This window comes from Leptonychotes weddellii, chromosome 7 (assembly GCF_054177405.1).
Source record: "Leptonychotes weddellii isolate Sample4059 chromosome 7, ASM5417740v2, whole genome shotgun sequence".
NCBI classification, from domain to species: domain Eukaryota; kingdom Metazoa; phylum Chordata; class Mammalia; order Carnivora; family Phocidae; genus Leptonychotes; species Leptonychotes weddellii.
In genome coordinates, this window is record NC_138375.1 from 73,848,402 (window position 1) to 73,870,402 (window position 22,001).

The 22,001-nt window shown below is 38.4% G+C and overlaps 1 protein-coding gene across 1 annotated transcript in view; it reads left to right on the forward strand.

Annotated features, from left to right (window-relative positions):
• ELL2 (elongation factor for RNA polymerase II 2) overlaps nt 1-22,001 on the forward strand; it is a 68,133-nt gene that overhangs the window by 39,931 nt on the left and 6,201 nt on the right. The window contains exons 3-9 of the mRNA XM_081826538.1: nt 1,409-1,530; nt 5,730-5,893; nt 12,959-13,218; nt 15,451-15,575; nt 15,714-15,801; nt 17,527-18,097; nt 20,679-20,745. Of these exons, the coding sequence (XP_081682664.1) occupies nt 1,409-1,530; nt 5,730-5,893; nt 12,959-13,218; nt 15,451-15,575; nt 15,714-15,801; nt 17,527-18,097; nt 20,679-20,745 (1,397 nt within the window). The remainder of the gene's footprint in view (nt 1-1,408; nt 1,531-5,729; nt 5,894-12,958; nt 13,219-15,450; nt 15,576-15,713; nt 15,802-17,526; nt 18,098-20,678; nt 20,746-22,001) is intronic.

Consider the following 22,001-nt stretch of genomic DNA (forward strand, 5'->3'; position numbering starts at 1 on the left):
TTCCCTCAACAAACATTTATTGCATGTCTACTATGCACTAGACATTGCAAATTATCTCACTTCTTACTTTATGTTTTTGTTTTGGTTTTGGTGGGTGGCAGGGGGCTGTGGAATTGGTAGCTTGGTAGCTTCAAACAAATTCTTTTCCTTAGGTCAAAAGTTAGGTGTCTTTTAGAGTGAGCAAGTCACAGTCGCTTGCAGGGTGTCCTGCCTGGCCAAGCAGAAGTTATACATGCTTATGCTTACTAGCACATTCATGAATATCTGTCTGGCAACCAGTTAGTTCTGAATCTTCATCTTACCATAATGAAAAGGGCAGATTTGGGGGGAAAGAATGAGAACTGGAGAACATCCCCCACCCCCGCCACCTCTCCACCCCCCCTGCTCCCTACTCATCTCCTCAATTGCTAAGACTCTGTGTATTTGGAGGCTGGAAAGCAGGAAGTCATATTTTTTATTCTTGCCAATGAATCCTTTTCATAATTATCACCTAACATCATGGTAGCCCCTGCAAACCCAAGGGAAGAAAGGTATTAGGAGCCGGAAAGGATGGAGCCATTGAAAGACAGAAGTTTTCAGTTCATTTGTTCACAGATGTTTACTGAGGTCCTACTATGTACCAGAAAATGTGCCAGAAAATGTGCTCAGTGATCTAGAGCAACCCCATCCTTTCACTTTTGGGGCTTCCCATCTAATAGAGAAACTAGACCTTGAGTAAGAGCATAAAAAACATTTGCCTTTTCCACAGTGTTATTTGGGGCTCGGCCTTGGAGTCCGCAGAATCCTCTCTCCGGGCTCCTGACCCTATTCTGTAAACATGAGGGTAAGAGAATCTTAAGGCAGGGAGAAATACCCCTCTGCATTTTGGTGTGAATGTAACTGTGGCATTGACCTTATGCTGCTAGTTATTCTTCAAAAATATTACTCAAAGAAGGAAGAATTAAAATGAAATGTGCATATAATAAGAGAGTAAAGATTGGGATATAAACAGTGTCCCAGAGATCATTTAAATATCTAGAAGCTATTCAGCAAGGGGCAGCATGGCAGCCAAAGACAACCTTGTCCTCAAAAGAGGAAAAGCTTTTTACTTTTTAGCAAATTCACTAATAACTTTTTCATGTGAACTATAATCATTTGCTAGTTTGAAACAAAGAGGTTTTCTCTTTATAAACTATTGATCAGAAGTGATTATTGACACTTAAGGGTAGAAAATGCAAATAAGAGTGGTGTGATTTTTAGGCATACTTGCTTGATTCCTTCAATGATTTGGTAATTTAAATGCTGTAAATTTCAATGCTCAAGAGGGCTTACATATAAAATGAATGTCACTTGAAAAACAGTTAAGTCAGTCATCAGATCATTGTCAAATTTATAATTTGAGATGTTTCTCTCTTTTCCCTCCCTTTAGCTTGTCAAAATTCCTAAAAATGATCCCCCCAATGAAGCGCACACCTTTAACTTCTATTTGTCAAATGTGGGTAAAGACAACCCTCAGGGCAGCTTTGACTGCATCCAGCAAACATTCTCCAGGTAAGTATGTTTGAAGATATGCTGAAGGGAGAATAATTTTTCTTTAAGAGTTTTTTGTTTTTACTTAAACAATAAAATATATAGTAGTCATTCCATAGATGTTTATTCAATTGAATTATAGAGCTCTTTTATTAAGAAATATTGAGTACCTACTATGTGCCAACAGTTATATTTGTCACTGTGGGATACAATCATAAAAATTTTAAGGTTCTTGCCCTCAGGAATTTTTAAGGTATAGATTTTTTATCTATAAAACGGGTTTTTTTTTTTTAATTAAAGACAAGTTTAAGAATTTTTTTTAAGTTTTTATTCACTGTATTTCAATAAGAGTGCCTTATTGTATACTCAAGGTTCACACTCCAGAGTAAAGGAGTAAAAAAAATATGTATATCTTGTATATCCCTTTCTTTCTTCCCTGTGCAAGCCTTGTTTTAAGATTTTCAGAAATTTTTATGCTGCAGCATAATGGAAACTAGAAATTAATCCCAATAGAGCAGTCACCGCTAATTTTAAAGGAAAAAAAAAAAGAGGGAGGAAGACAAGAATACACACCCACATCCCAGGGTACCATGGAACCCTTATCTCACTTAGGTCCTCTGTAAACAATAAGCTACTTGTTTGACTTGTCTTTGCTCTGGTTGTTTCTGATTAAAGAATGGGCCCCTTGAGTAGGGGGAGTTTGTTCTGCCCATGGATAAAGACAAGGCCTTAGAACCCCCAACATCCCGAGAACATTGAAATTGGCCCAAACTGTCTCAGGCTATCCATTCCTATCTCTCATCTGTGCAGTACTTGAAACTGTGTAAGCATTTGCTGTATGTGGGAGAAAGGAAAGGAAAGCTATATTGCAAGGGAGCATGGAAGGTAGAGATACCAAATAAGACACTTCACTGAGAGTTCTGAATTTCTACTCCCATTTAGGGTGACTAAATAACTTTCTGTTCTATCTTAATAAGCCATTTTCCTGAGTAAATGTTAATTTTGCTCTTTAAAAGTTGCCCACTCCCAAACTTACATTTTTTGGTATAAATTGTGTATGTTGTAGATTATATAGACATTTCTGTAGTATCCACTGTGATAGCTACTGGCCATATGTGGCTATTTACATTTCAATTGATAAAAATGAAATAAAATTTAAAATTTAGTTCTTCACTCACATTTACCACGTATTATGTATGGGCTCAATAGCCACATGGCTAGTGGCTATCATGATGGACAGTACAGATACAAAACATTTTCACAATTGCAGAAAGTACTATAGGACAGCACTGCAGAAGATTACAGAAGCATCAAGTATGAGGGTCTTTAGTGATTGTATAGTTCAACCCCTTCACTGCACAGATGACGTATTTATAGTTACACAGCTGGTTAGTTGGTGACAAGGCTGAATAAAAACTGGGTCCTCCTAACTCCCAGACCAGTGTTCTTTACACACCAAAGGGCACACCGATTTCAAATTGTGGTGCTATTACTTATGATGCTTGCCTTTAGAGAATTATTTTATTATAGTGAGAACACTTTGACCTCAAATTGAACTACGTCCCATTAGGAATTTTATTGAGAAACAATCCCCTCTTCAAAACCAGTGATAGCATCATAGGTAATATGATTTCTCCCTTAGATCATAAACACCCTTGCTTGTTTGGAGAAGGATTTAAAGTCACTTACAAAATGCTACATGATGCAGCAAGAGAAATGAAACAACTATTGTGAGAAAATTGGGGCAAATACATTAGTATGATCCAGTGCGTTTTATAAAAGTATGATCCAACTATAAAAGTATGATCATAAAATGGTCTTGTATGGGTATAAATTGAAGTTGCCACTATGAAAACAAAAGCCCTGAAACTTCAGTTCTCAACCTGGCAAGCAAGTTTTTTTTTTTTTATAATTTCATTCCACCTCTTCTGTTCAATTGAATTTTTATTTTTCCCATGGTTCTTGTCTCTGCTGTAGTTCAGGTTCTCCTTGAATGTCACTTTTATCATATCTAAAATGGAGGAAATCCCAAAGTTAAAATTGCCTTTCAAAAATTCCTTAAATCTGTCCATTCACAGGCCTCTTGGAAATACATAGTTCAGGCATATAGCCCCATACAGTAATGCACAGTCTATTGTAGGAAACTGAGCTAGGCTAGAGAAAGATTCTAGGAATGCTTACATGTCAAATGTCAAATGCTTATATGTCAAAGTATTTAAGTACTCTTAAGGTACTTTTAAGGTAACTCTGAAAAGGGATGAGTGGACAATTCTAGAGAGTACCTTCTTGCCTACAGGATTTAGCTCTATTTTGTTTAATGGAAAGATCTGTTTCTTGACTTTGAGTGGTATAAGCTGTAACTTCATTGTGACTGACAAAAGGTTCAGCTTATTCTCACTATTGAAATTATTTAATAATTTCTGGGGGGAGATGCTGAAATTCAAACTTCCTCCCACCAGAACTTCAAACTGTAGTCTCTTCTTCTTCCTTGCCAGTAGTCCTTCAGTAGCCTCCTAAGTGGTCTCCTCCTGCTTTCACTTTTGTGCCCCCTACCTCCCAATCTGTTCCTTATCCAGATTGATCTTTTTACAGTACAAATAAGATATTTTCTCGCCCCTGTTTTTAGCCTTTTTCTTGGGATAAATCTAAAATCCTCCAAAGCCCTGTATGAGTACTTCTCCTGCCCTCTTCAGTCTCAGCTCTAATTGTCTTTTCCAACTTTCTTTGGTCAAACTGAAAACTTCCTCCTTGCTTCCCCTGGGCCCACACAGGTTGGTTCTCCTCCCAGAAAACGTCTATCCTCCCCGTCCACACACACACCCCCTGTAGACATCCCTGTAGATCAACTTCGGCTTCACTTCCTCCAGGAAGCTTTTGCCTTGCCTACAATCCAGGTGAAGGACCTTCCTGGGGTTTCCCTGCCTCCCTGCCATTTGTCACACTGTGTCATAATTTCCAGTGTGCTCATCCTTGTCACCCAGTAGACAGCTTCTTGAATGAGGGGCCACATCTCTCTTAGTCCTTGTCTCAGTCTGACCCTCACATATTGCCTGGTGTGCAGTCCCTGCCTAATAAATATTTATGAGATGAATGAACTGGTTTTCTTCTTAAATAGCATTTGTACAGTTATTAGGAATTTACAGAAATTTTATCAACCCTATTTCTTAGCCTCATAACAAAGCTAGTTTGGAAATAGAGTATCAGAGCTGTAGTGACATTTTCATTACTTCTATATTCCAGTCTGTTTTAAGGCCATAGTAATTTCTTTTTAAAATACCAGCGTAGGAGCACCTGGGGGGCTCAGTCAGTTAAGCGTCTACCTTCAACTTAGGTCATGATCCCGGGGTCCTGGAATTGAACCCTGCATCAGGCTCCCTGTTCAGCAGGGAGTCTGCTTCTCCCTCTGCCCCTGCTCTCTCTTTCACTCAATCTCTCTCTCTCTCATAAATAAATAAAATCTTCAAAATAAATAAATATATAAATAAAATACCAGTGTAACTGCTACCATGATCCCCTAATATTAGCATAATACTTTGAAACAGAGCCATCTTCCAGGCCAATGTTAATTTTCATGGTTTTTTTAAATAAAAGTTTTTCAAAAAATATTTACAAAAATCTCTTTGTCCAGTATTTTCTTCAATATTTGCCACACAAATAGGTTATCTTATGTAGAGATTTAACAAAATGGTAAATACAGAGTCTACAAATGTTTAGGATATTTGGGCTAATAATAAATCCTAATGTTTGGCAATATTTTGGCCTTAAAATGAATTATCTTATTAAAAATAAAAAGCATTACAGTGGGTCTATTTCTTCTAGTCATTTCTAAAGCATGCATATTATGGTTCCTCCAAAAGTAAACTTTAAACATTTTTCATATAAGTGGTAGATAATTTTTTATAAAATGAAAGTAGAACTACAGTGCTCATTGAGATTCTGGTCTTTAATATAAATACTAATTATTTTCAGAATTTTACAGATTTGGCCTCTGAGAGTTCATTTTACCCATTCTATTCAAAATATGAAAAAAAATGTGATGTGAAATGAAGGAAAGGAATTTAAATATTTTAAATTTCAACATTTCAAATTATTAATATTAGTTATTTCCAGATTGCAAGGCTGTTGTTTGGGCTGCTGATTTTAGAATTATACAATTCTCTCTTACCATTATTGTGCAAAATGAGGGACATTTCTAACAAAGCCACCATCTTACTTGACAGCTCTGGAGCCTCCCAGCTCAATTGCCTGGGATTTATACAAGATAAAATTACAGTGTGTGCAACAAACGACTCGTATCAGATGACACGAGAAAGAATGACCCAGGCAGAGGAGGAATCCCGCAACCGAAGCACAAAAGTTATCAAACCCGGTGGACCATATGTAGGTTTGTATAGATATCGTTTTCCTTCTCACTGATTGATTGGAATAATTCAAGACCACTGTAGGTAAATACTGGTAATATTAACTTAATGTTAACACAGAATTAGTTTCCAGAACATTTTGAATAACAGGGTCAAAAATCATCTGTTCTCTTTATACTGATAATAAATTGAACAGATAGAAAAGTTTTACTTCTTTCATAAATCCCGAATCCTTTAAATCCATAACATTTGTTATGTTACAGTACTGGGATCTGGTCACGTGACTTTACTATGTGAGGTTGTAGTAGTGGTACTGTTGTGTGTTCTTTGACCCTGGATGATGTAATTTCAATGATGGACAGTATAGGTTTTGTTTGGCATTTTTACAGGGTTATTTTTACAGTAAAATCTATTGGTAAAATTTATGAGTTTTCCATTAGTAGAATTTCAGAGGATCTTTGCACACAGAATTTTTATTTTAAAATATAAAATATGCTTATAACAAAGTATGAGGGTAATGCCTTTTTGGTACCTCAACTGTGATGTCATTCATGGATTCTCATCCTCTTCTATACATTAATTAAGAGGCTGCCCCACCCCCATCATCTTTATGGTCAGCTCACTCAAATATCCATCAGACTGAAGGGAAGTAAGACCGGACAAGCAAGATGAGTCTCTCCTTTATGAGCAGTGACCCTACCAATTTTTAAAGAGTTGATTGGCAGTGACTATTAACAGTAATAGGAACAATTATCAAGAGTAAAGATGAGCTCTTTGAGGCTTTTGGTCATGATAACATAAGTCATCATAAGTAAATGATGAAAAGATAGAAATTTGGAAATGTAAATGCACACAAAAACAGTCTCATGAATAACCAAATTCTTTAATCAACATCTTTCCATGGTTTGGTATAATTTTACTTCTGTATTTTCCCATTGCTGACCCAGCTACAGTACATTCAGCTTTGAGAAGCTCCACTGGTGTCTTCAGTAAGTATTTCTTTGGAACAAAGCCAGTGCTCCTGGGACTTGGTGCTTAGCTTAGATACATTTAGTTTGGTTTAACAACAATTCATGGCTTCTCCAGGTATCTGTACCCATGGGGCCTAGTCCCAACCCAGTAAGTTACCAGCAGTGAGATTTTTCACCTTCCCTTTCCTGCTGAGTGAGGTAGCAACTTCCAACCTCCTTTCTTTCTCTTTATTTTCACAAGTAACTTCACTTTCTCTGTAGTAGGCTAAATCTCAAATTGTTTTTAAAATGCACAAGATCTGCCGCACTTAAATTTTAAGTACAAACAGCGAATTTGCTGTCCCCATTGCTTTGAAAGTATTTTTTACTCTGTCCAGTACCATCGTTTTATAAACAGTGAGGCAAGTTGGTGTGTTTGACAAAGGACTAGAAGACTAAAACCACCAAAATGATTTTTTTTTTTGGCCTCTCAGTAGAACTAGCTGAAAAACTTTACCTTGATTTATTCCAAAGTTTGCAAATCAACAGTGATCACTGTACCTTTCCATTGAATGATCCTTGGGTGTCCCCTCCGTTCATGTGTTTGTTTTGATAGGGTCAGGTACAGTTTATCTGCACAGCATGTTACACGGCAGACTTTTCAACACCCAGAGTCACGTAACTCACACTGTTCCTAACGGTACAGGAATTTTCGAACTTGCAGGGTTTCTTATAGGCACTGTAGATAACTCATGTAAAATTTGAGGTCATCTAAAGTTTAAATTGAGCCAGATTACATCCGTGCCATTCTCAGACAGGCTGGCCTCCCTCTGCACACATACGTTTGCCCCCACAGAGCTCTGCAGTGACCCTGCCAGCCTGCGTGCCCCACTCTGCTGGGTCCTCTGTGCCCTGGCCGCTCCCCGGCACAGTATAGTGTTCTCTGGTCTTCAGTCTTGTCGTTAACCTCTTCAGCCTTTTATTCTCTTGGTCGCATAACCCCAGCTCCTTTTAACTTTTCTTAAAATGGCCTGTATCCCAACCCTTTAATTATTTTTATTGCTCTCTTTTTGACTGCATCCATTTCTTCAGCTCAGAATTCAAAACTTAAGTTTTTGATTTTTTTACTGTGCTTTGTTATGGTGTGTTTTGACCTTTCTCTTTTAATCTTATCCACTGCTAGTCCTTTACCATATTTCTTTCCTTATAGGTGGCTCAGTTTGTATCTTCCTGCCTTTTTTAGTAACTCAAAACTATCTGACTCATTCATTTCTTTCAAATGCTAGTCATTCACCCCTCAGTACTAATATTACCCGACACTTATGGCATGCTTGCTGTGCACAAGATGCTGGTTAGCACTTTATACATAGTTACTCATCTAGATCTCAAAACCACCCCATTAGGGGGGTTATGATTACTCTCCATTTTCCATATCACATAGTTGGTATCAACAAATAGCAAATGATATGGATTTGGCCCCATAACAAGTTGTGTTATTTGCTTAAGACAATAGGAGATACCTCTTTAGTTCATAATTGAATATATCATATAAAATGATACCAGAAGCACACTTTCGCAACCTTCAAAGTACCTGCATAGCAAGGCTTCTCTCAACAGCATCAGCTTGGGTGGAGGACAAATGGGAATAATGCTGGTCTCGCTGAGGGGTTGTGGTGGCATAATGCCAGGCGAGGCCTCTGGCAGCTGAATTAGGGCACAAACCCTGTTTAAGGGGATGAAGACTATATTCCTAAGGGTCACCTGGCCTAGTCATTCAGGAATATGAGCTTTTGAGACCCTCTTGTAGACTGAAAACAAAAACAAAAACAAAATCTATTTTGCCTGAAGAGGAACAGGAGAGTCTTTAACCTAGGAAACATCGTTATTATTTCTTCATAATATTTCTGCTTCTAGTCGTGAAATTTGTATCAGTGGTGAGCACTGTTGTGTTATAATCCTTTCACTTTGTTTGAAAAAAAAAAAAAAACTCAAGAATCACTAATTACCACTGCTTCCATTTTACCAATATGTCTGCTCCCTGATTTCTACCTAAATTCTGGAATTTTATTGAATTGTACATTTTTAATACATGCTAATATTTATTTAGATGGATAAAATAACCCAACCTGTGTAATTTTTAGAATTCTTTTTCCAATTTTCCCAACTTCTGCCCCATCTTATTTATAATGAGCTGATACATTTTGAATGACCTTGGACAAATCATTTAATATCTGTGGACCTTAATTTTCTCAATTATTAGATAAGGGATATTTGAACTGGGTAGCATCAAAGGTCCTTTGCAGTTCTAACATTCTGTGGCGTAGGTGTGTGTGTGTGTGTGTATTTGGATAATAAACCTTTTGCAAAAAAAAAAGAGCAAAAATGCCAAATGGTGGAGATGGTTTCCATTGCAGTGGATTATGTATTTACCATGCCAGTCACCCCATCATCAAGGTCCTGCCAGTGTTTTTTAAAGCATTGGGTTGGTGTTGCAGGGCTTCTGGCCAGGTTCCACAGAATAGAAAAACCACCGCAGAAGACGTCTACAGCCCCTGCTGTCTTTCTGATGTACTGTTTTAACACCTGCCTTTCAGATTGTTTACCCAGAGCCACTAGACAGAGGGATAAATACTTTTACCATCTCATATTAAATGGAGACGCTAGAAGTGGACTCCTTGTTATGAAACAGCAGTTCAGATACAGTCCCAGATTACCCAACTCTGTCAGACCCACTGCTGCTGTTTATATAAGGAGCCCAGGGAATTGATTAGCAGTTGGGTCTGGGAAGAGAATTAGGTTCTCCCACAGGCTTTATTAAAAGGGCTTTTCTGAGGCAAATGTGAAAAAATAAAAATAAAGCCTTTCTTCTGCCCACTTTGAACCTCACATTTTCTTGCGTTACTTTTTTTTCTCTCTTTCTTTTTTTCTTTAGTATCTCAGTTCCATAACTACTTAGAGCACTGATGTTTTCTTCATCTGTAGCCGGTCTTACCTTAAATCAGAGGACTTCCTGGATGAATAGGCACAGACTGATGGGGAGGCAACAAGCAAGTGATCTTGGCATAAAACTCAGTGGCCCAGTGTGTTTGGATTGCTCTATCAGCATTTAAAAGAAGTGGGTTACCCCACAACTGGCTGTTTAAAGGAAAAATGAGAGTGGAGCATCTGGGTGGCTCAGTCAGTAGGCATGCAACTCTTGGTCTTGGGGTCTTGAGTTTAAGTCTCAAGTTGGGTAGAGCTTACATTAAAAAAAATAAAATAAAATAAGTAAAAAAAATAAGTAAAGGAAAATGAGATAAAGGTGAAGTGAGTGTACTGGGGGTAGGAGATTCATGTACCAGTAACAGCCTAGCATTAGGCCCCAGCTGAGACCTCACTGCTGTCATATCCCTGGCCAGATTCTAATTTCTTGTCAAACATCGTACTTACACGCCTTTTAGGGGCAAAATGAGCCTCCCTTATTTATCCACCCTATGCTTACTTCAGGGAGGGGTGGGGGTAAACTCAGGAGACCTTGGGGCTCTCCTGAGACTGAGGATCAGAGGTGGGTCAGATATACAGAGGAGGTAGGGCAGCCTGGAACACACTGGTACTGCTGTCACTTTTTATTTTTATTTGCCTTCCTTGCTGGCTTGAATTCATTCTAAATGATCAATCATGGTATGTGTGAGCTTAGCTAGCTAAAAAACATTACACTGTCCACTCCCCTCCCTAGGGAAGAGTGGTAGAGAGGGCTCCATAGTCAGCTTTTTTGGGGAAATGTAAGCTAAACAGGTTTCAAGGGGGAGGAGAGTGTGGAATTTATAGCATTTCCTAAACTTTTGTGACCCTGGCTTTATTTTTTTTTCCGCACAAATTCCTATTAAGATTTCAAGGAACAGTACTGTTTGTTAATACTGTTACAACTGAGAAGTGGTAGATTGGAAGGTTTGCATTTGCCACATTAGAAATTCCAGTGTTTCCTCAGATGCTGGCATCCTGGCAATATGGGAAAATACAGACCACATTGATGCTGGCTCCTCTGCTGTCTGCTTGTTCTCTCGCTGTCACTCACTTTGACACTTCGCTAGTCATCAAATGCTGATTCAAAGTCTCCTAGTGAACAAAGCAGCCACAGCCCTGCCCGTATGGAGCTTACAACCTAACACGAAGCTGGCAGACAGGAGGCATTTGTTCATAAAACCTTTCCTACAAAGAAGTTCATGTAGGAAAACTTGGGTACTAATAACAGAACCTTCCAAATGCTAAGTGAGCACTTTATACCATTTGAGCTTATCCCATTGAAAGCCTCAGTTTTCTCATCTGTGACATGTGACCATGCCTGTTTCGTCATGCTGCTATGAGACTTAATATGTGTAAAGGTCTTAGCACAGTGTCCCCACCACCACCACTTAATTGATTCATGGTAAATATTAGTTCCCTGCCCATCTGACACTGATCTAGCTATCTCTAAGAAAAATACAGAAACCAGATCTAAGTCTATCTCCAAAACTCTAATGCACCCTAATAGCTTTTCTTACTACTAGGCAGTGTTCCTTTAATGTTGAGTTCCTTTGTTGTGCAATATTTTGATCTGATATTTATAATTCATTATGTCCAGACAGTAGAGAAATATAAGAGCCAGTGAGATATTTGTCCTTTCTCCTTTATTCTAGGCAGGATTGTGTCAGACAAACAGCCCCTCTGGCTAGGCCTCAGGACCCCAGCATGGACAGAATTACTATTAAAGCTCCTGCCCAGTTAAGCTGTTTTCACACCAGACCAGACCAGATCAGACCATAGCACTTAAGAGACTACTTTTACTTATCCATTGTTTCTAGTTGCTAGTCTTGTTCCTAAGGCACTTGCCCCACATTGTATGTCATTACCACTTCTCCCCACTCTTTAACGAGAGGACACAGAGTTGGAGGTTTAGAGTATTCTAAAGGTGCTAGAAGATTCCACTTCAGAAATGATAAAATGAGGGTCTTCTACAGTTTCATTCTAATTTTTTCTTCAGGGAAGAAAGTTTACCAGGTTTTGTCAGGGATCAGCTATGTCCTGATGGCTCTGGACATCCACATGGTATCCAGATTACTTCAGCCCACAGATACTTTCTAGAAGTAGCCACTTGCCAATTACCAATGTTAAGTTTAAGGGCAAAGTCAGTTAATTACCAAATGGCACTTGCCTGGCAGGAATGATGTGAGGGCCTCGTTTTTACCATTTTCCATTCCTCTAATTCACCAGTGTAGCCTCAGCCCTGCAGTGCAGATGTCTGCTTGTCTGGCTCTCTGAGAGTGTTTTTTGGTTGGTTAGTTTTGGTTTTGGTTTTGACTCCTAAAATGTGTTACGGCCTATTGAAAAGGAATATGTCTAGTGGATGTCCTGCTGAATGTTGACCCCAAATTATGCCTGACTCCCCTCTTTGAGGTTTTGAATCTGTGATATTAAGATAATTCCCCAGCTCAGCCAAAAGTATGGTCTTAGATACAACAAGTATTTCTCATGTTTCACATGTGCTACATTCTGTCTGCCAAAGAAATGACATATAATATGTAGATTTAAGTTCTGTAAATGGCACAGGTAAACATGGAAATTACTTTATTTCCACTTGACATGAACTACCTACGAACTTAAAATTTCTAGTCTGTTGGGGCACCTGGGTGGCTCAGTCGTTAAGCATCTGCCTTCAGCTCAGGTCATGATCCCGGGGTCCTGGGATGGAGCCCCTCATCGGGTTCCTTGCTCAGCAGGAAGCCTGCTTCTCCCTCTCTCACTCTCCCTGCTTGTGTTCCCTCTCTCACTGTGTCTGTCAAATAAATAAATAAAATCTTTAAAAAAAAAAATTTTTTTCCAGTCTGTTGCTACATGTACCATGTCACTAATGTACCATATGTAGCTAAGTGACCAGAATAATTCTGTATATGTATTTAGTCCAATAAACGTTTCTATCAAAACAATTTCAAATCCATAATTTTAGGCCATTTATTAGAAATGCTTTCTGTCTGTATATCTCTTTAAAGTAAAAACTGAAATAAAGTGGCCTTAATTCCCTCTAGAAATGAAGAAGTACCTATATCAGAGTTGAGGAAACTGTGATGCTCATTATGTTTTTACCTGCAAATGTGTAACAATGTCATTTCCACTGGACTTTAGGGAAAAGAGTGCAAATTCGGAAAGCACCTCAAGCTGTTTCAGATGCAGTACCTGAGAGGAAACGGTCAACCCCCATGAATCCTGCAAATACGATTCGGAAGACACATGGCAGCAGCAGTGTTTCTCAGCGGCCATACAGGGACAGAGTGATTCACCTACTGGCACTGAAGGCCTATAAGAAACCTGAGCTGCTGGCTCGACTGCAGAAAGATGGTGTCAATCAAAAAGACAAGAACTCCCTCGGAGCAATTCTACAACAGGTGAGACATGTGGAGAGAGCTCCTTCCTTGTACTTTCTTGTTGAGAAGCTCATTTAAGAAGGCTTCGTGTTGTTGCTATTTGAGGTAGAGAAATTTCAGGATCATCTTCATCGATGGTATATGAATTATAACTCTTGAATATTAAGTCATCTTGTTTTAAACATTTAATTAAAAAACTAATTGAACTATAGGCATTTATAGTAGGTTTTATAAGTTAGAGGCTACTGAATTGTTAATTTAAAAAAGTAAATTTCAAGTCATTATCTTCATTTGGATTAAACAAATTTTGCTCTGAAATTCCATAAAAAAAGTAAGAAGTTTTTGATGTCTCTTTTTTGGTCTTGAATCACCTAAACCATTGCTGTTGTATTTATTCATTTATATAGGTGAAGTTGTACAATTTATTTTTATCAGTCTTTGGTTGGTATAAGCTAGAATATTTTTATCTATGAGTTTCAATTGTGTCTTGCCGTGCATGCTCTTTACTCTGCCTTTTTCTACCACTGAGTATGCTGAGATCATTCACTTGTCTTCATTAAGGGATTTGAATGTGTATTAGCTTTGATCAATTACCTTGTAATTACAAGTTTAAGTATAAATGTTGGAGCTGGAGTTATAAATTAGGAGATAGCAGTGTATAGATTAGCTAGTGAAAGCTTTAGAACTGGGACACCTGGCTGGCTCAGTTGAAGGAACATACGACTCTTGATCTCAGGAGCATGAGTTCGAGCCCCATGTTGGGTGCAGAGATTACTTAAAGAAAAAAGAAAAAGAAAGCAAGCAAGCCATAGGGCTGAATGAAATAGACTTAGGAGAAGATGATGACAATGAAGAAAATAGGGCAGAGGATAGGTCCTAAGCACTCTAGCATACAGAAGAGTGCACAAAAAAGACAAGAAAAAAAGAGGGAGGAGGAGAAAAACAGGAGAAGGTCCCATTATGAAGCCTAGAGAAGAGATGGGGTATTAAGTCTACATAGTCCCGAGGATAACAGGAAAGCTAAGCATTGTTGGTATTTTTTCCACTTTGAGAAATCGGGTTGTGTCTCATCCTAATGTATTTGCAAATTTGAATCTTAAGGCTACCATTTTCTTTTTTTTTTTTAAAGATTTTATTTATTTATTTGACAGAGCACAAGTAGGCAGAGTGGTAGACAGAGGGAGAAGGAGAAGCAGACTCCCCGCTGAGCAGGGAGCCCGATGCAGGGCTCGATCCCAGGACTCTGGGATCGTGACCTGAGCCGAAGGCAGACGCTTAACGACTGAGCCACCCAGGCGCCCCAAGGCTACCATTTTCTACTTTATAACAACATTAACGTTAATGTTAAGCTGTAAGAAAAGCATAAACTATCATAATACATTTGATAGTACTTTAAAAGGACACAGAAAGAAGTGAAGCTATTGAAAAAGACCATTCCAGTAGGAAATGACAGGAGGAATACCTTTCTGCCAGCCTTAAAAATGACTCTTGGTTTGGCACTTGAATCCATACATTTGTATTATTAATGGAATCTAGGCCTGGACACTCTAGGAATTGCCATTATACGATAAGAAAAGATTACACTTAAGAATAAACTTGCTGACTAATAACAGTAATTTGGGGGTTATTTTGCTGTATGTTTCGTTTTATTGGTTTTCGGGAATTTCAAGGACTTTGAATAAGTGGTTCTTCAGGAGAACTGGCAGCCACAAGAAGCAGGCTTAGCAAGCCAAGAAAATGACAGACAAGGGCATCAGAATTGATACTATTTATGGAGATAATTTCTGCTGATTGCTCAAGGGAAAGTTTATAACCTAGCATTTGGGCAGTGTTTGGTTTCTACTTAATACAAATGATCAAGGATTTTTACTGTGGTTCAAAACTAATGGCGTTAATGACCAGAAGTAAATAATGAAGCTGTTAAACCTCACTCCTTAGACTAGAAAAACTTGATTTAAAAAAGTAAAAAAAAATAAAATAAACTTCCCTCCACTTTTTGCCTAATGTAGGCTGTTTGAATAGAAATATGACATACAGTGAATGTTCAGGGAAAAAATATTTAGCTACTTATATAAAGTTTTTATTTCCCAAATAAAGTCGAACAGCATTTACTGAGATCTGGCATATGCAAAACTAGCAGTGCCTTTGGGGCCAATTGGTACAGTTACTTTCAGTGTAAATGCAAAATGTTTCCTGTTCCGGGTTAGGAAGTAACAAAAAGATCTAATGCTCTGTTTTCACACCATGTACCAGGTAGCCAATCTGAATCCAAAGGACCTCTCATATACCCTAAAGGATTATGTTTTTAAAGAACTTCAGAGAGACTGGCCTGGATACAATGAAGTAGACAGACGGTCATTAGAGTCTGTGCTCTCAAGGTAAATTTTTTTTTCCTTTAAAAAAAAAAATTTTAGTCATTGTTAGTTTAGTGTTGAGAAGGAAGAAACAAGGGTAAGCTTTTTATCACGAACATTTGACAATTCTTTCCATAACTGGAATGTGTGTATCCTTTACAGAAAACTAAATCCATCTCAGAACGCTGCCAGCACCAGCCGTTCAGAATCTCCCGTATGTTCTAATAGAGATGCTGCATCTTCTCCTCAGGTATTCATAAAATTATATAATCATAGCCCTGAAGTGAACCTCAGGGGCCACCTAGTTCAGGTGGTCTACTTATGCATGAGAGAAATGAGGCCCAGAAGCTGCACAGCTTGCCTGCCCAAAGTCACATAGCTAGTTAGTTCAGGGCAGAGCTCCCAGCTCACAGCCCAGACCTCTTTTTCTCTACACAGCTTTGCTTGTCAAAGTGCTTAATATCTACTTTGTTTGTCCATATTTAAAGTTTACATTGTATTATAAGATTATCTACTTTTCCATTAGATCACTAACTAGAAGACTTACCTAGGCCCATATCCAGTCTCAAATTATACAGAAAATTGAAGATATTTAATATTATCTGAACCATGTTCAAAAAAAACTTTTCTTAGGGAAAAATGTTTCTAAAATAAGCAAATAAAAAATTCTGTCAATTTCAGACATATCTCCTTAATGTACTTTTTTCATTTAGATCCCAATCAGAATTCTCCATTTAAACCTCACTCCTTCCAGCTTAAAGTTTCCCCCAAGAGATTCCTTGGTTCCGTGGTTTGGAGGCTGACAGTGGGACAGACCTATCTACCCCAGTGCTACTGACAAAGTGGTCCACTCTCTGGACCCTCTTCCCAAGGATTAGGGAGATGGGACACATGTGTGGAGAACAGTAAGCATGCTATGGGCACAAGGCTATTCATATATCAAAAAATGTTAGAAACCTATTGTGAGGAACAGAGGAAGAAAAAATAAAAGCAGTTCTGTCCTTGTATGCATTGTCTATAGAAGCCTCACTTTTAATGCCAACTTCCATGAAGTTATTTATACTCTGATCTAATTATATAATGGCTGCCAAATCAATGATGCTAAACTGAAAACAGAATAAATTAATGGGATGATTAACTGTTATTTTCTTCCAAGCTGAAGTTTAGGCCACACCATTACATTGGATATATGCTTTGTACTTTTCAACTACCTGAATTTTCTTTTTAATTTAAATATTGTTGCTGGATTGGGCTAGTATTAGCATAATTTTTAAATTTTTTGAAACATTAATTCCATATCATTTTTGTGGACTTGTCATTAAGACTTACTTTCCAATCCATTGAAGAGATATATTTACAGGGAAGAAATTGAATAGCATTTCAGCACTGATGGAGATACCTAGAGAAATTACTTTGAAGGTGCTGGCTGTTTCCATTTTAAGACAGGTGAAATAATAAATGACAGCCAAAATATTCATAACTGGAACATCTTAGCACATTAGAGGAGATTAAGTAAGTGTAGGCTTTTATTGCCCTTTACCTACCCTTCTTAGTTCTGACAGCGTGAAATGGTACAAACTGCTTTCTCCTCTCTCTTAATATAACTAGGTCAGCTGTGGCCCACAGAGGAAGGAGGTTACCTCTATTTAATACTCTCCGAAGTGGTATAGCCCACATAAATTGGCTCTTGAAGAACTTAGGGTGCGGCTATATGATCAGAAAGTATAAGTACTCCAAAAAACATATATTTGCCAGATTCTCCTTTTTTATGTTAGGCATGAGAATTTATTTCCCTTTTGTTTTTGTGGATTGTTTGTTCCTGCTTAAGCTTGCAGAATGGTTAACATAATGCCGGTGATAAACTTAAGAATGAGTAAAATTATTCAGTTGTTCATATGGTAACCAGTGATGCATGTGTTGAGTTTTCATACAAATTGGCTCATTTTTTTTCTCCTTCTTCCCCCCGCCCCCCCAGAAACGGCTTTTAGATTCAGATTTCATTGATCCCTTAATGAATAAAAAAGCTCGAATATCTCACCTGACAAACCGAGTGCCGCCAACATTAAATGGCCATTTGAATCCCCCCAGTGAGAAATCTGCCGCTGGCCTCCTGCCGCCCCCTGCAGCCGCTGCCATCCCTACCCCTCCACCGCTTCCTCCAACCCACCTGCCCGTCTCCAATCCTCCTCAGACTGTAAACTCTAACTCCAATTCCCCCAGCACTCCAGAAGGCCGGGGGACTCAAGACCTACCTGTTGACAGTTTTAGTCAAAACAGTAGTATCTATGAGGACCAGCAAGATAAATATACCTCTAGGACTTCTCTGGAAACCTTACCCCCTGGTTCAGTTCTACTAAAGTGTCCAAAGCCTATGGAAGAAAACCATTCAGTGTCTCACAAAAAGTCCAAAAAGAAGTCTAAAAAACACAAGGAGAAGGACCAAATTAAAAAGCACGACATTGAGATGACAGAAGAAAAGGAAGAGGACCTTAAAAGAGAAGAGGAAATTGCCAAGCTGAGCAACTCCAGTCCAGATTCCAATGAAGGTATATTTTACATTTGTAAAACCAACGACATGTGTTCAGTGAATGAGCAGAGCAAACTCATCATGAGTGTGAGATTATGCTGTTTGTAATTAGTAGTGCTTTTTTTATCCATTGACCTTCTGTTATTAATCTTAGTGTTGTGGTATTGAGCAGATTTTTTTCTTGTATTTAACAGCAGTCATTTTCAGTCTCTTTTTAGCCAACTATTAAACATAGTTTCTATATTTGAGAATAAGATGGTAACATTTGAAAATGACTTTATTATCCTCTAGAGACCCCCTTCTAGAAGGTAGACTGTGTTGCTCTTTCCCTTAACTGCCAGGGTACTGCGCAACCTCAACGTGACCTATTATATGCCAGTCTTGAACTAATTTAACCAGACACACAATTAGCGATAAAAATAATTCTTTTCCTTCTTTGCCAAAGAAACAGGGTCACCCCTGCCTTAATTAATATTAACACAGGAGAAATGTCAAATTCTTTATAAAACAGGCAAGGTAAGATTGCATCTGCAGATCCATCACATCATCGTTATTCAGAGTGAAAGCAGTTTGTCTTATGTAAGGCTATTGGCAATTTGCTTGATAGAGCTTAAGAAATTCTTTTTCAGTTTTAAGAACCCTGTTTTAGTAAACTAGTATTAATTGTTATTAGTAAAATTTAACCATTTCAAGCTTTTGGAAACTTTAAACGCCAGATATGTAGAGATGCAAAGAAGCTTATAAAGCTAATCAGTAGAAAAGACCACTTACCTGAGGTATAATGATCTTTAACACCTAGGGACAAAATTCTATTTTTCTTATTTTAAAAAAGTTGTCCTCTAAAACTTAATGTCCCCCATGCCAGCACATCGAAGATTCAAGCCCATCATTTAGCATTGCTGCCAGTTTTAAACCCAGCTTACCTAAAGCAAAATTCTCTAGGAAAATACAACCTTAGAAAAGTTATTCATTTAATGAATAGAGTTTAAGGAGTGTTGTCTTTCTGTAATTTGCCCATAATACTGGAAGTCTGTAATCCTTAGATTTAACTGACCATTTTTACCACAAGAGAGGAACTTTGCAGAACAGTATGATGCAGTGCCTTCATTGACCTGGATTGAATATACTGCATATCAAAGCTTATCTGTTGAAACATTTAGATCAGTATGGTACTACGTATAGTGGCCCAAAAGGTAGATGTAAGCTTTTTTCCCTCGAGTACTACTGTACTTGAATTTGCCAGGTCAGGAAAAGGCAAGAGGTAATAAAACCTTGTGTTCAGAGTTAGCAAGCCATGTTCCTGGTTATATCCCAGCCTCCACACTTCCCACCCTGAGATGGTGATCCTGAATCAGGCTGGTGTTGGGGGGATTGGGTCCCAGTATGTTAAGACCTACAGCACAGTTTGAGTGTTTCTCAGAGTTAGAGGCCTGGAGAAGCAGACCTAGTCTTTGAATCCTCCACTGAGGATGTAGTACCTCTCAAAGACAGTTGAGATTATCCCAAAATACTGAGGATAGATCCAGACCCACAGCCCCTGAATCTATTGGAATTTATCTGGTGTTTGTAGCAAAGAAGCAGCCAGGTGAGATGCACTTAATGCCTTTTCCTTTAAGACACAGGCTGTTGTGAAAAAAAGACTCAGGCTTGAGTCAAACACACAAACACGCACGCACGCACGCGCACCCGACCATGAACAATAAGCCCACAGAGTGCATAATCTGTTTACTATACTTGGTCTTTTAAAATATTAAATCAAGAAATTACAGAATTTTCACTTTATTTTATATTGAACATGTATGTTTTGCCACAGGCAGGATTAGGATTTGAGTTATTTAATTCTACTCTGAATGCTAAAAAATTACCCTATAAAAAGTCTAAACATACCCATAGGAAAAGGTGGTGCATTCACACAAATAGAATACTGACTAAGGGATTTTACATACTTTCACAGCATAGCCCTGAATGACTGGCAGTCTATTTATTTATTTATTTATTTTGTCCTTTTAAAAACAAATCTGAAGTATTATGAGATGTAGAGATGGGAGGGGCGTAAATTGTGATTCAGTAATGACTTATTTTAAATTACTTTAAACTGACACAGGAAGACTTCTTGGCTGCTTCCACCGTCTGCATACAAAAAGGGTGGCAATAAAATACAGTGGCCAGAGCAGTCTGTTACCTGACTTCATTGTCTCATCTGCCTTGTTTGAATCCTATGAAAAGTAGATGTTGATGTAAAATTTGTATCTTCCATTGTCTGGCTGCATCTGCCACCACAGTCTTTGAATTGCTAGGCAGATGCCACAACTGTTATGGAAAGAATAGAAGACTGACCTTGGGTTAAGATGAAATTCCTTTATTATGCAGACACTGCAGCAGCCAGGGCACTCTCAATGCCTGCCCTCACTTCTGCTGGCCCTGGTCATGGGGCCTCCATTGTTCGGATTCAGTTGTATGCCTTGCTCACTGTTGCTTATTGAGCTGGAAGAACAGATTTGGAGGAAGAGTGTTCCAGATGTTTCTGATCTATTTTAGAATTATAGGCATTTTATAACCATACTGTTTGGTGAAAGCCTGAATCTTTTTCTTCGTTGTAGGAGTTAAAGAGGGTTGCACTGCCTCCACGGAGCCTTCTTCAACAATTGAACTCCCAGATTATTTGATGTAAGTTCTGACGTCTGCCAATGGGAGAGAACTGTTTAATTTTAGAAAGTTTGCAATTTCTTTTCCCATAATTCACAAATCAGAAAAGAAGTTCCAGAAATAGAGTCCTGGAGCCACCCCTGCATTTGAAAGGCTGCCATTAAGCCTGCTTGTCCCAGATCCACCCCTGTCTGCCTGAGCAGGTTGTGCCTCCCCCTGCTCTGAGCTCTGCTCCATGGGCCTTTAAGTATAGAGAAGCCTGTCCTTTGTTCCGGTGCCAGGCCAGGCATTTGATTATGGAAGATTTCAGGGATCTGACTCTTCAAAGCTGACAGTCAATCAATGCACATTCACTTGTTCCCCTTGAAGAGAGAGTTTATTACTGATAAAGAGCTTAAACCTCCGCAGTTAATACAAAGTACAGATAGACTGATTTTCATTTAAATAAATCTCTGCCATGGAATTAATTTTAAGAGGAGAGAATAGTAAAATTTGATCATTTCACTTTAGTACCAGTTACAATGTTTTTCTTGTTATGGCAACAAGTTGCTAAATGCTGAGCTGGAGACATTTTTGTAACTGGTTATCACAGAAATTATAACTTGTACACATAATTCTAGCTTTTTTATAGACTCAGAGGCTTCTGTAAGAAGAAATAATTAAGTTGCAAGAGCCTGGAAAAATGAAGAGTAGAAGAGCAAACAGATTTGACTGCAGGATAGCTTTGAAAATGAACAAATGGGCAAAATAATTTGAATGTAGATTGGAAAATGAACTCTGAGCTGTATAAACATTTTTTCTCTCTTAGTAGCATCTCATGATGGACAAAGTTAAACTATGCCGTTTGGCACTCCATGTACAACGAAATGTTCATTTCTAAAGTAGAGAACATTTTATACTTAAAATGTGTTAACCTTTGCTTAACAGTAGTGTGAAAGCTATACTTAATGGGGAACGATACAGCATGAAACCATAATGCTGGTTATCATCTCTTAACTAGAAAGAACCCAAGAAACCATGCTGACTCCTCTCTCATATGAAGTGGTATGGTTTTAGACTTCTGAGGGAGCTTTGAAAAGCAACCACCACTGAATTGGCCCAGGAAGGCTTGGGTTGGGGGATAGCTCCTGGCTTCACTGATGAGAGAGTTCACCTCTCCTTTTGCAAACCCACTTCTCCTTAAAAGTCTTGTGAAAGTTCCCCCCCTCAAATGACAACTGCAATACTGGGCTCTCATTCTCTTGTGATTTTGGATCTTTGGATTTTGAATTCCCCGT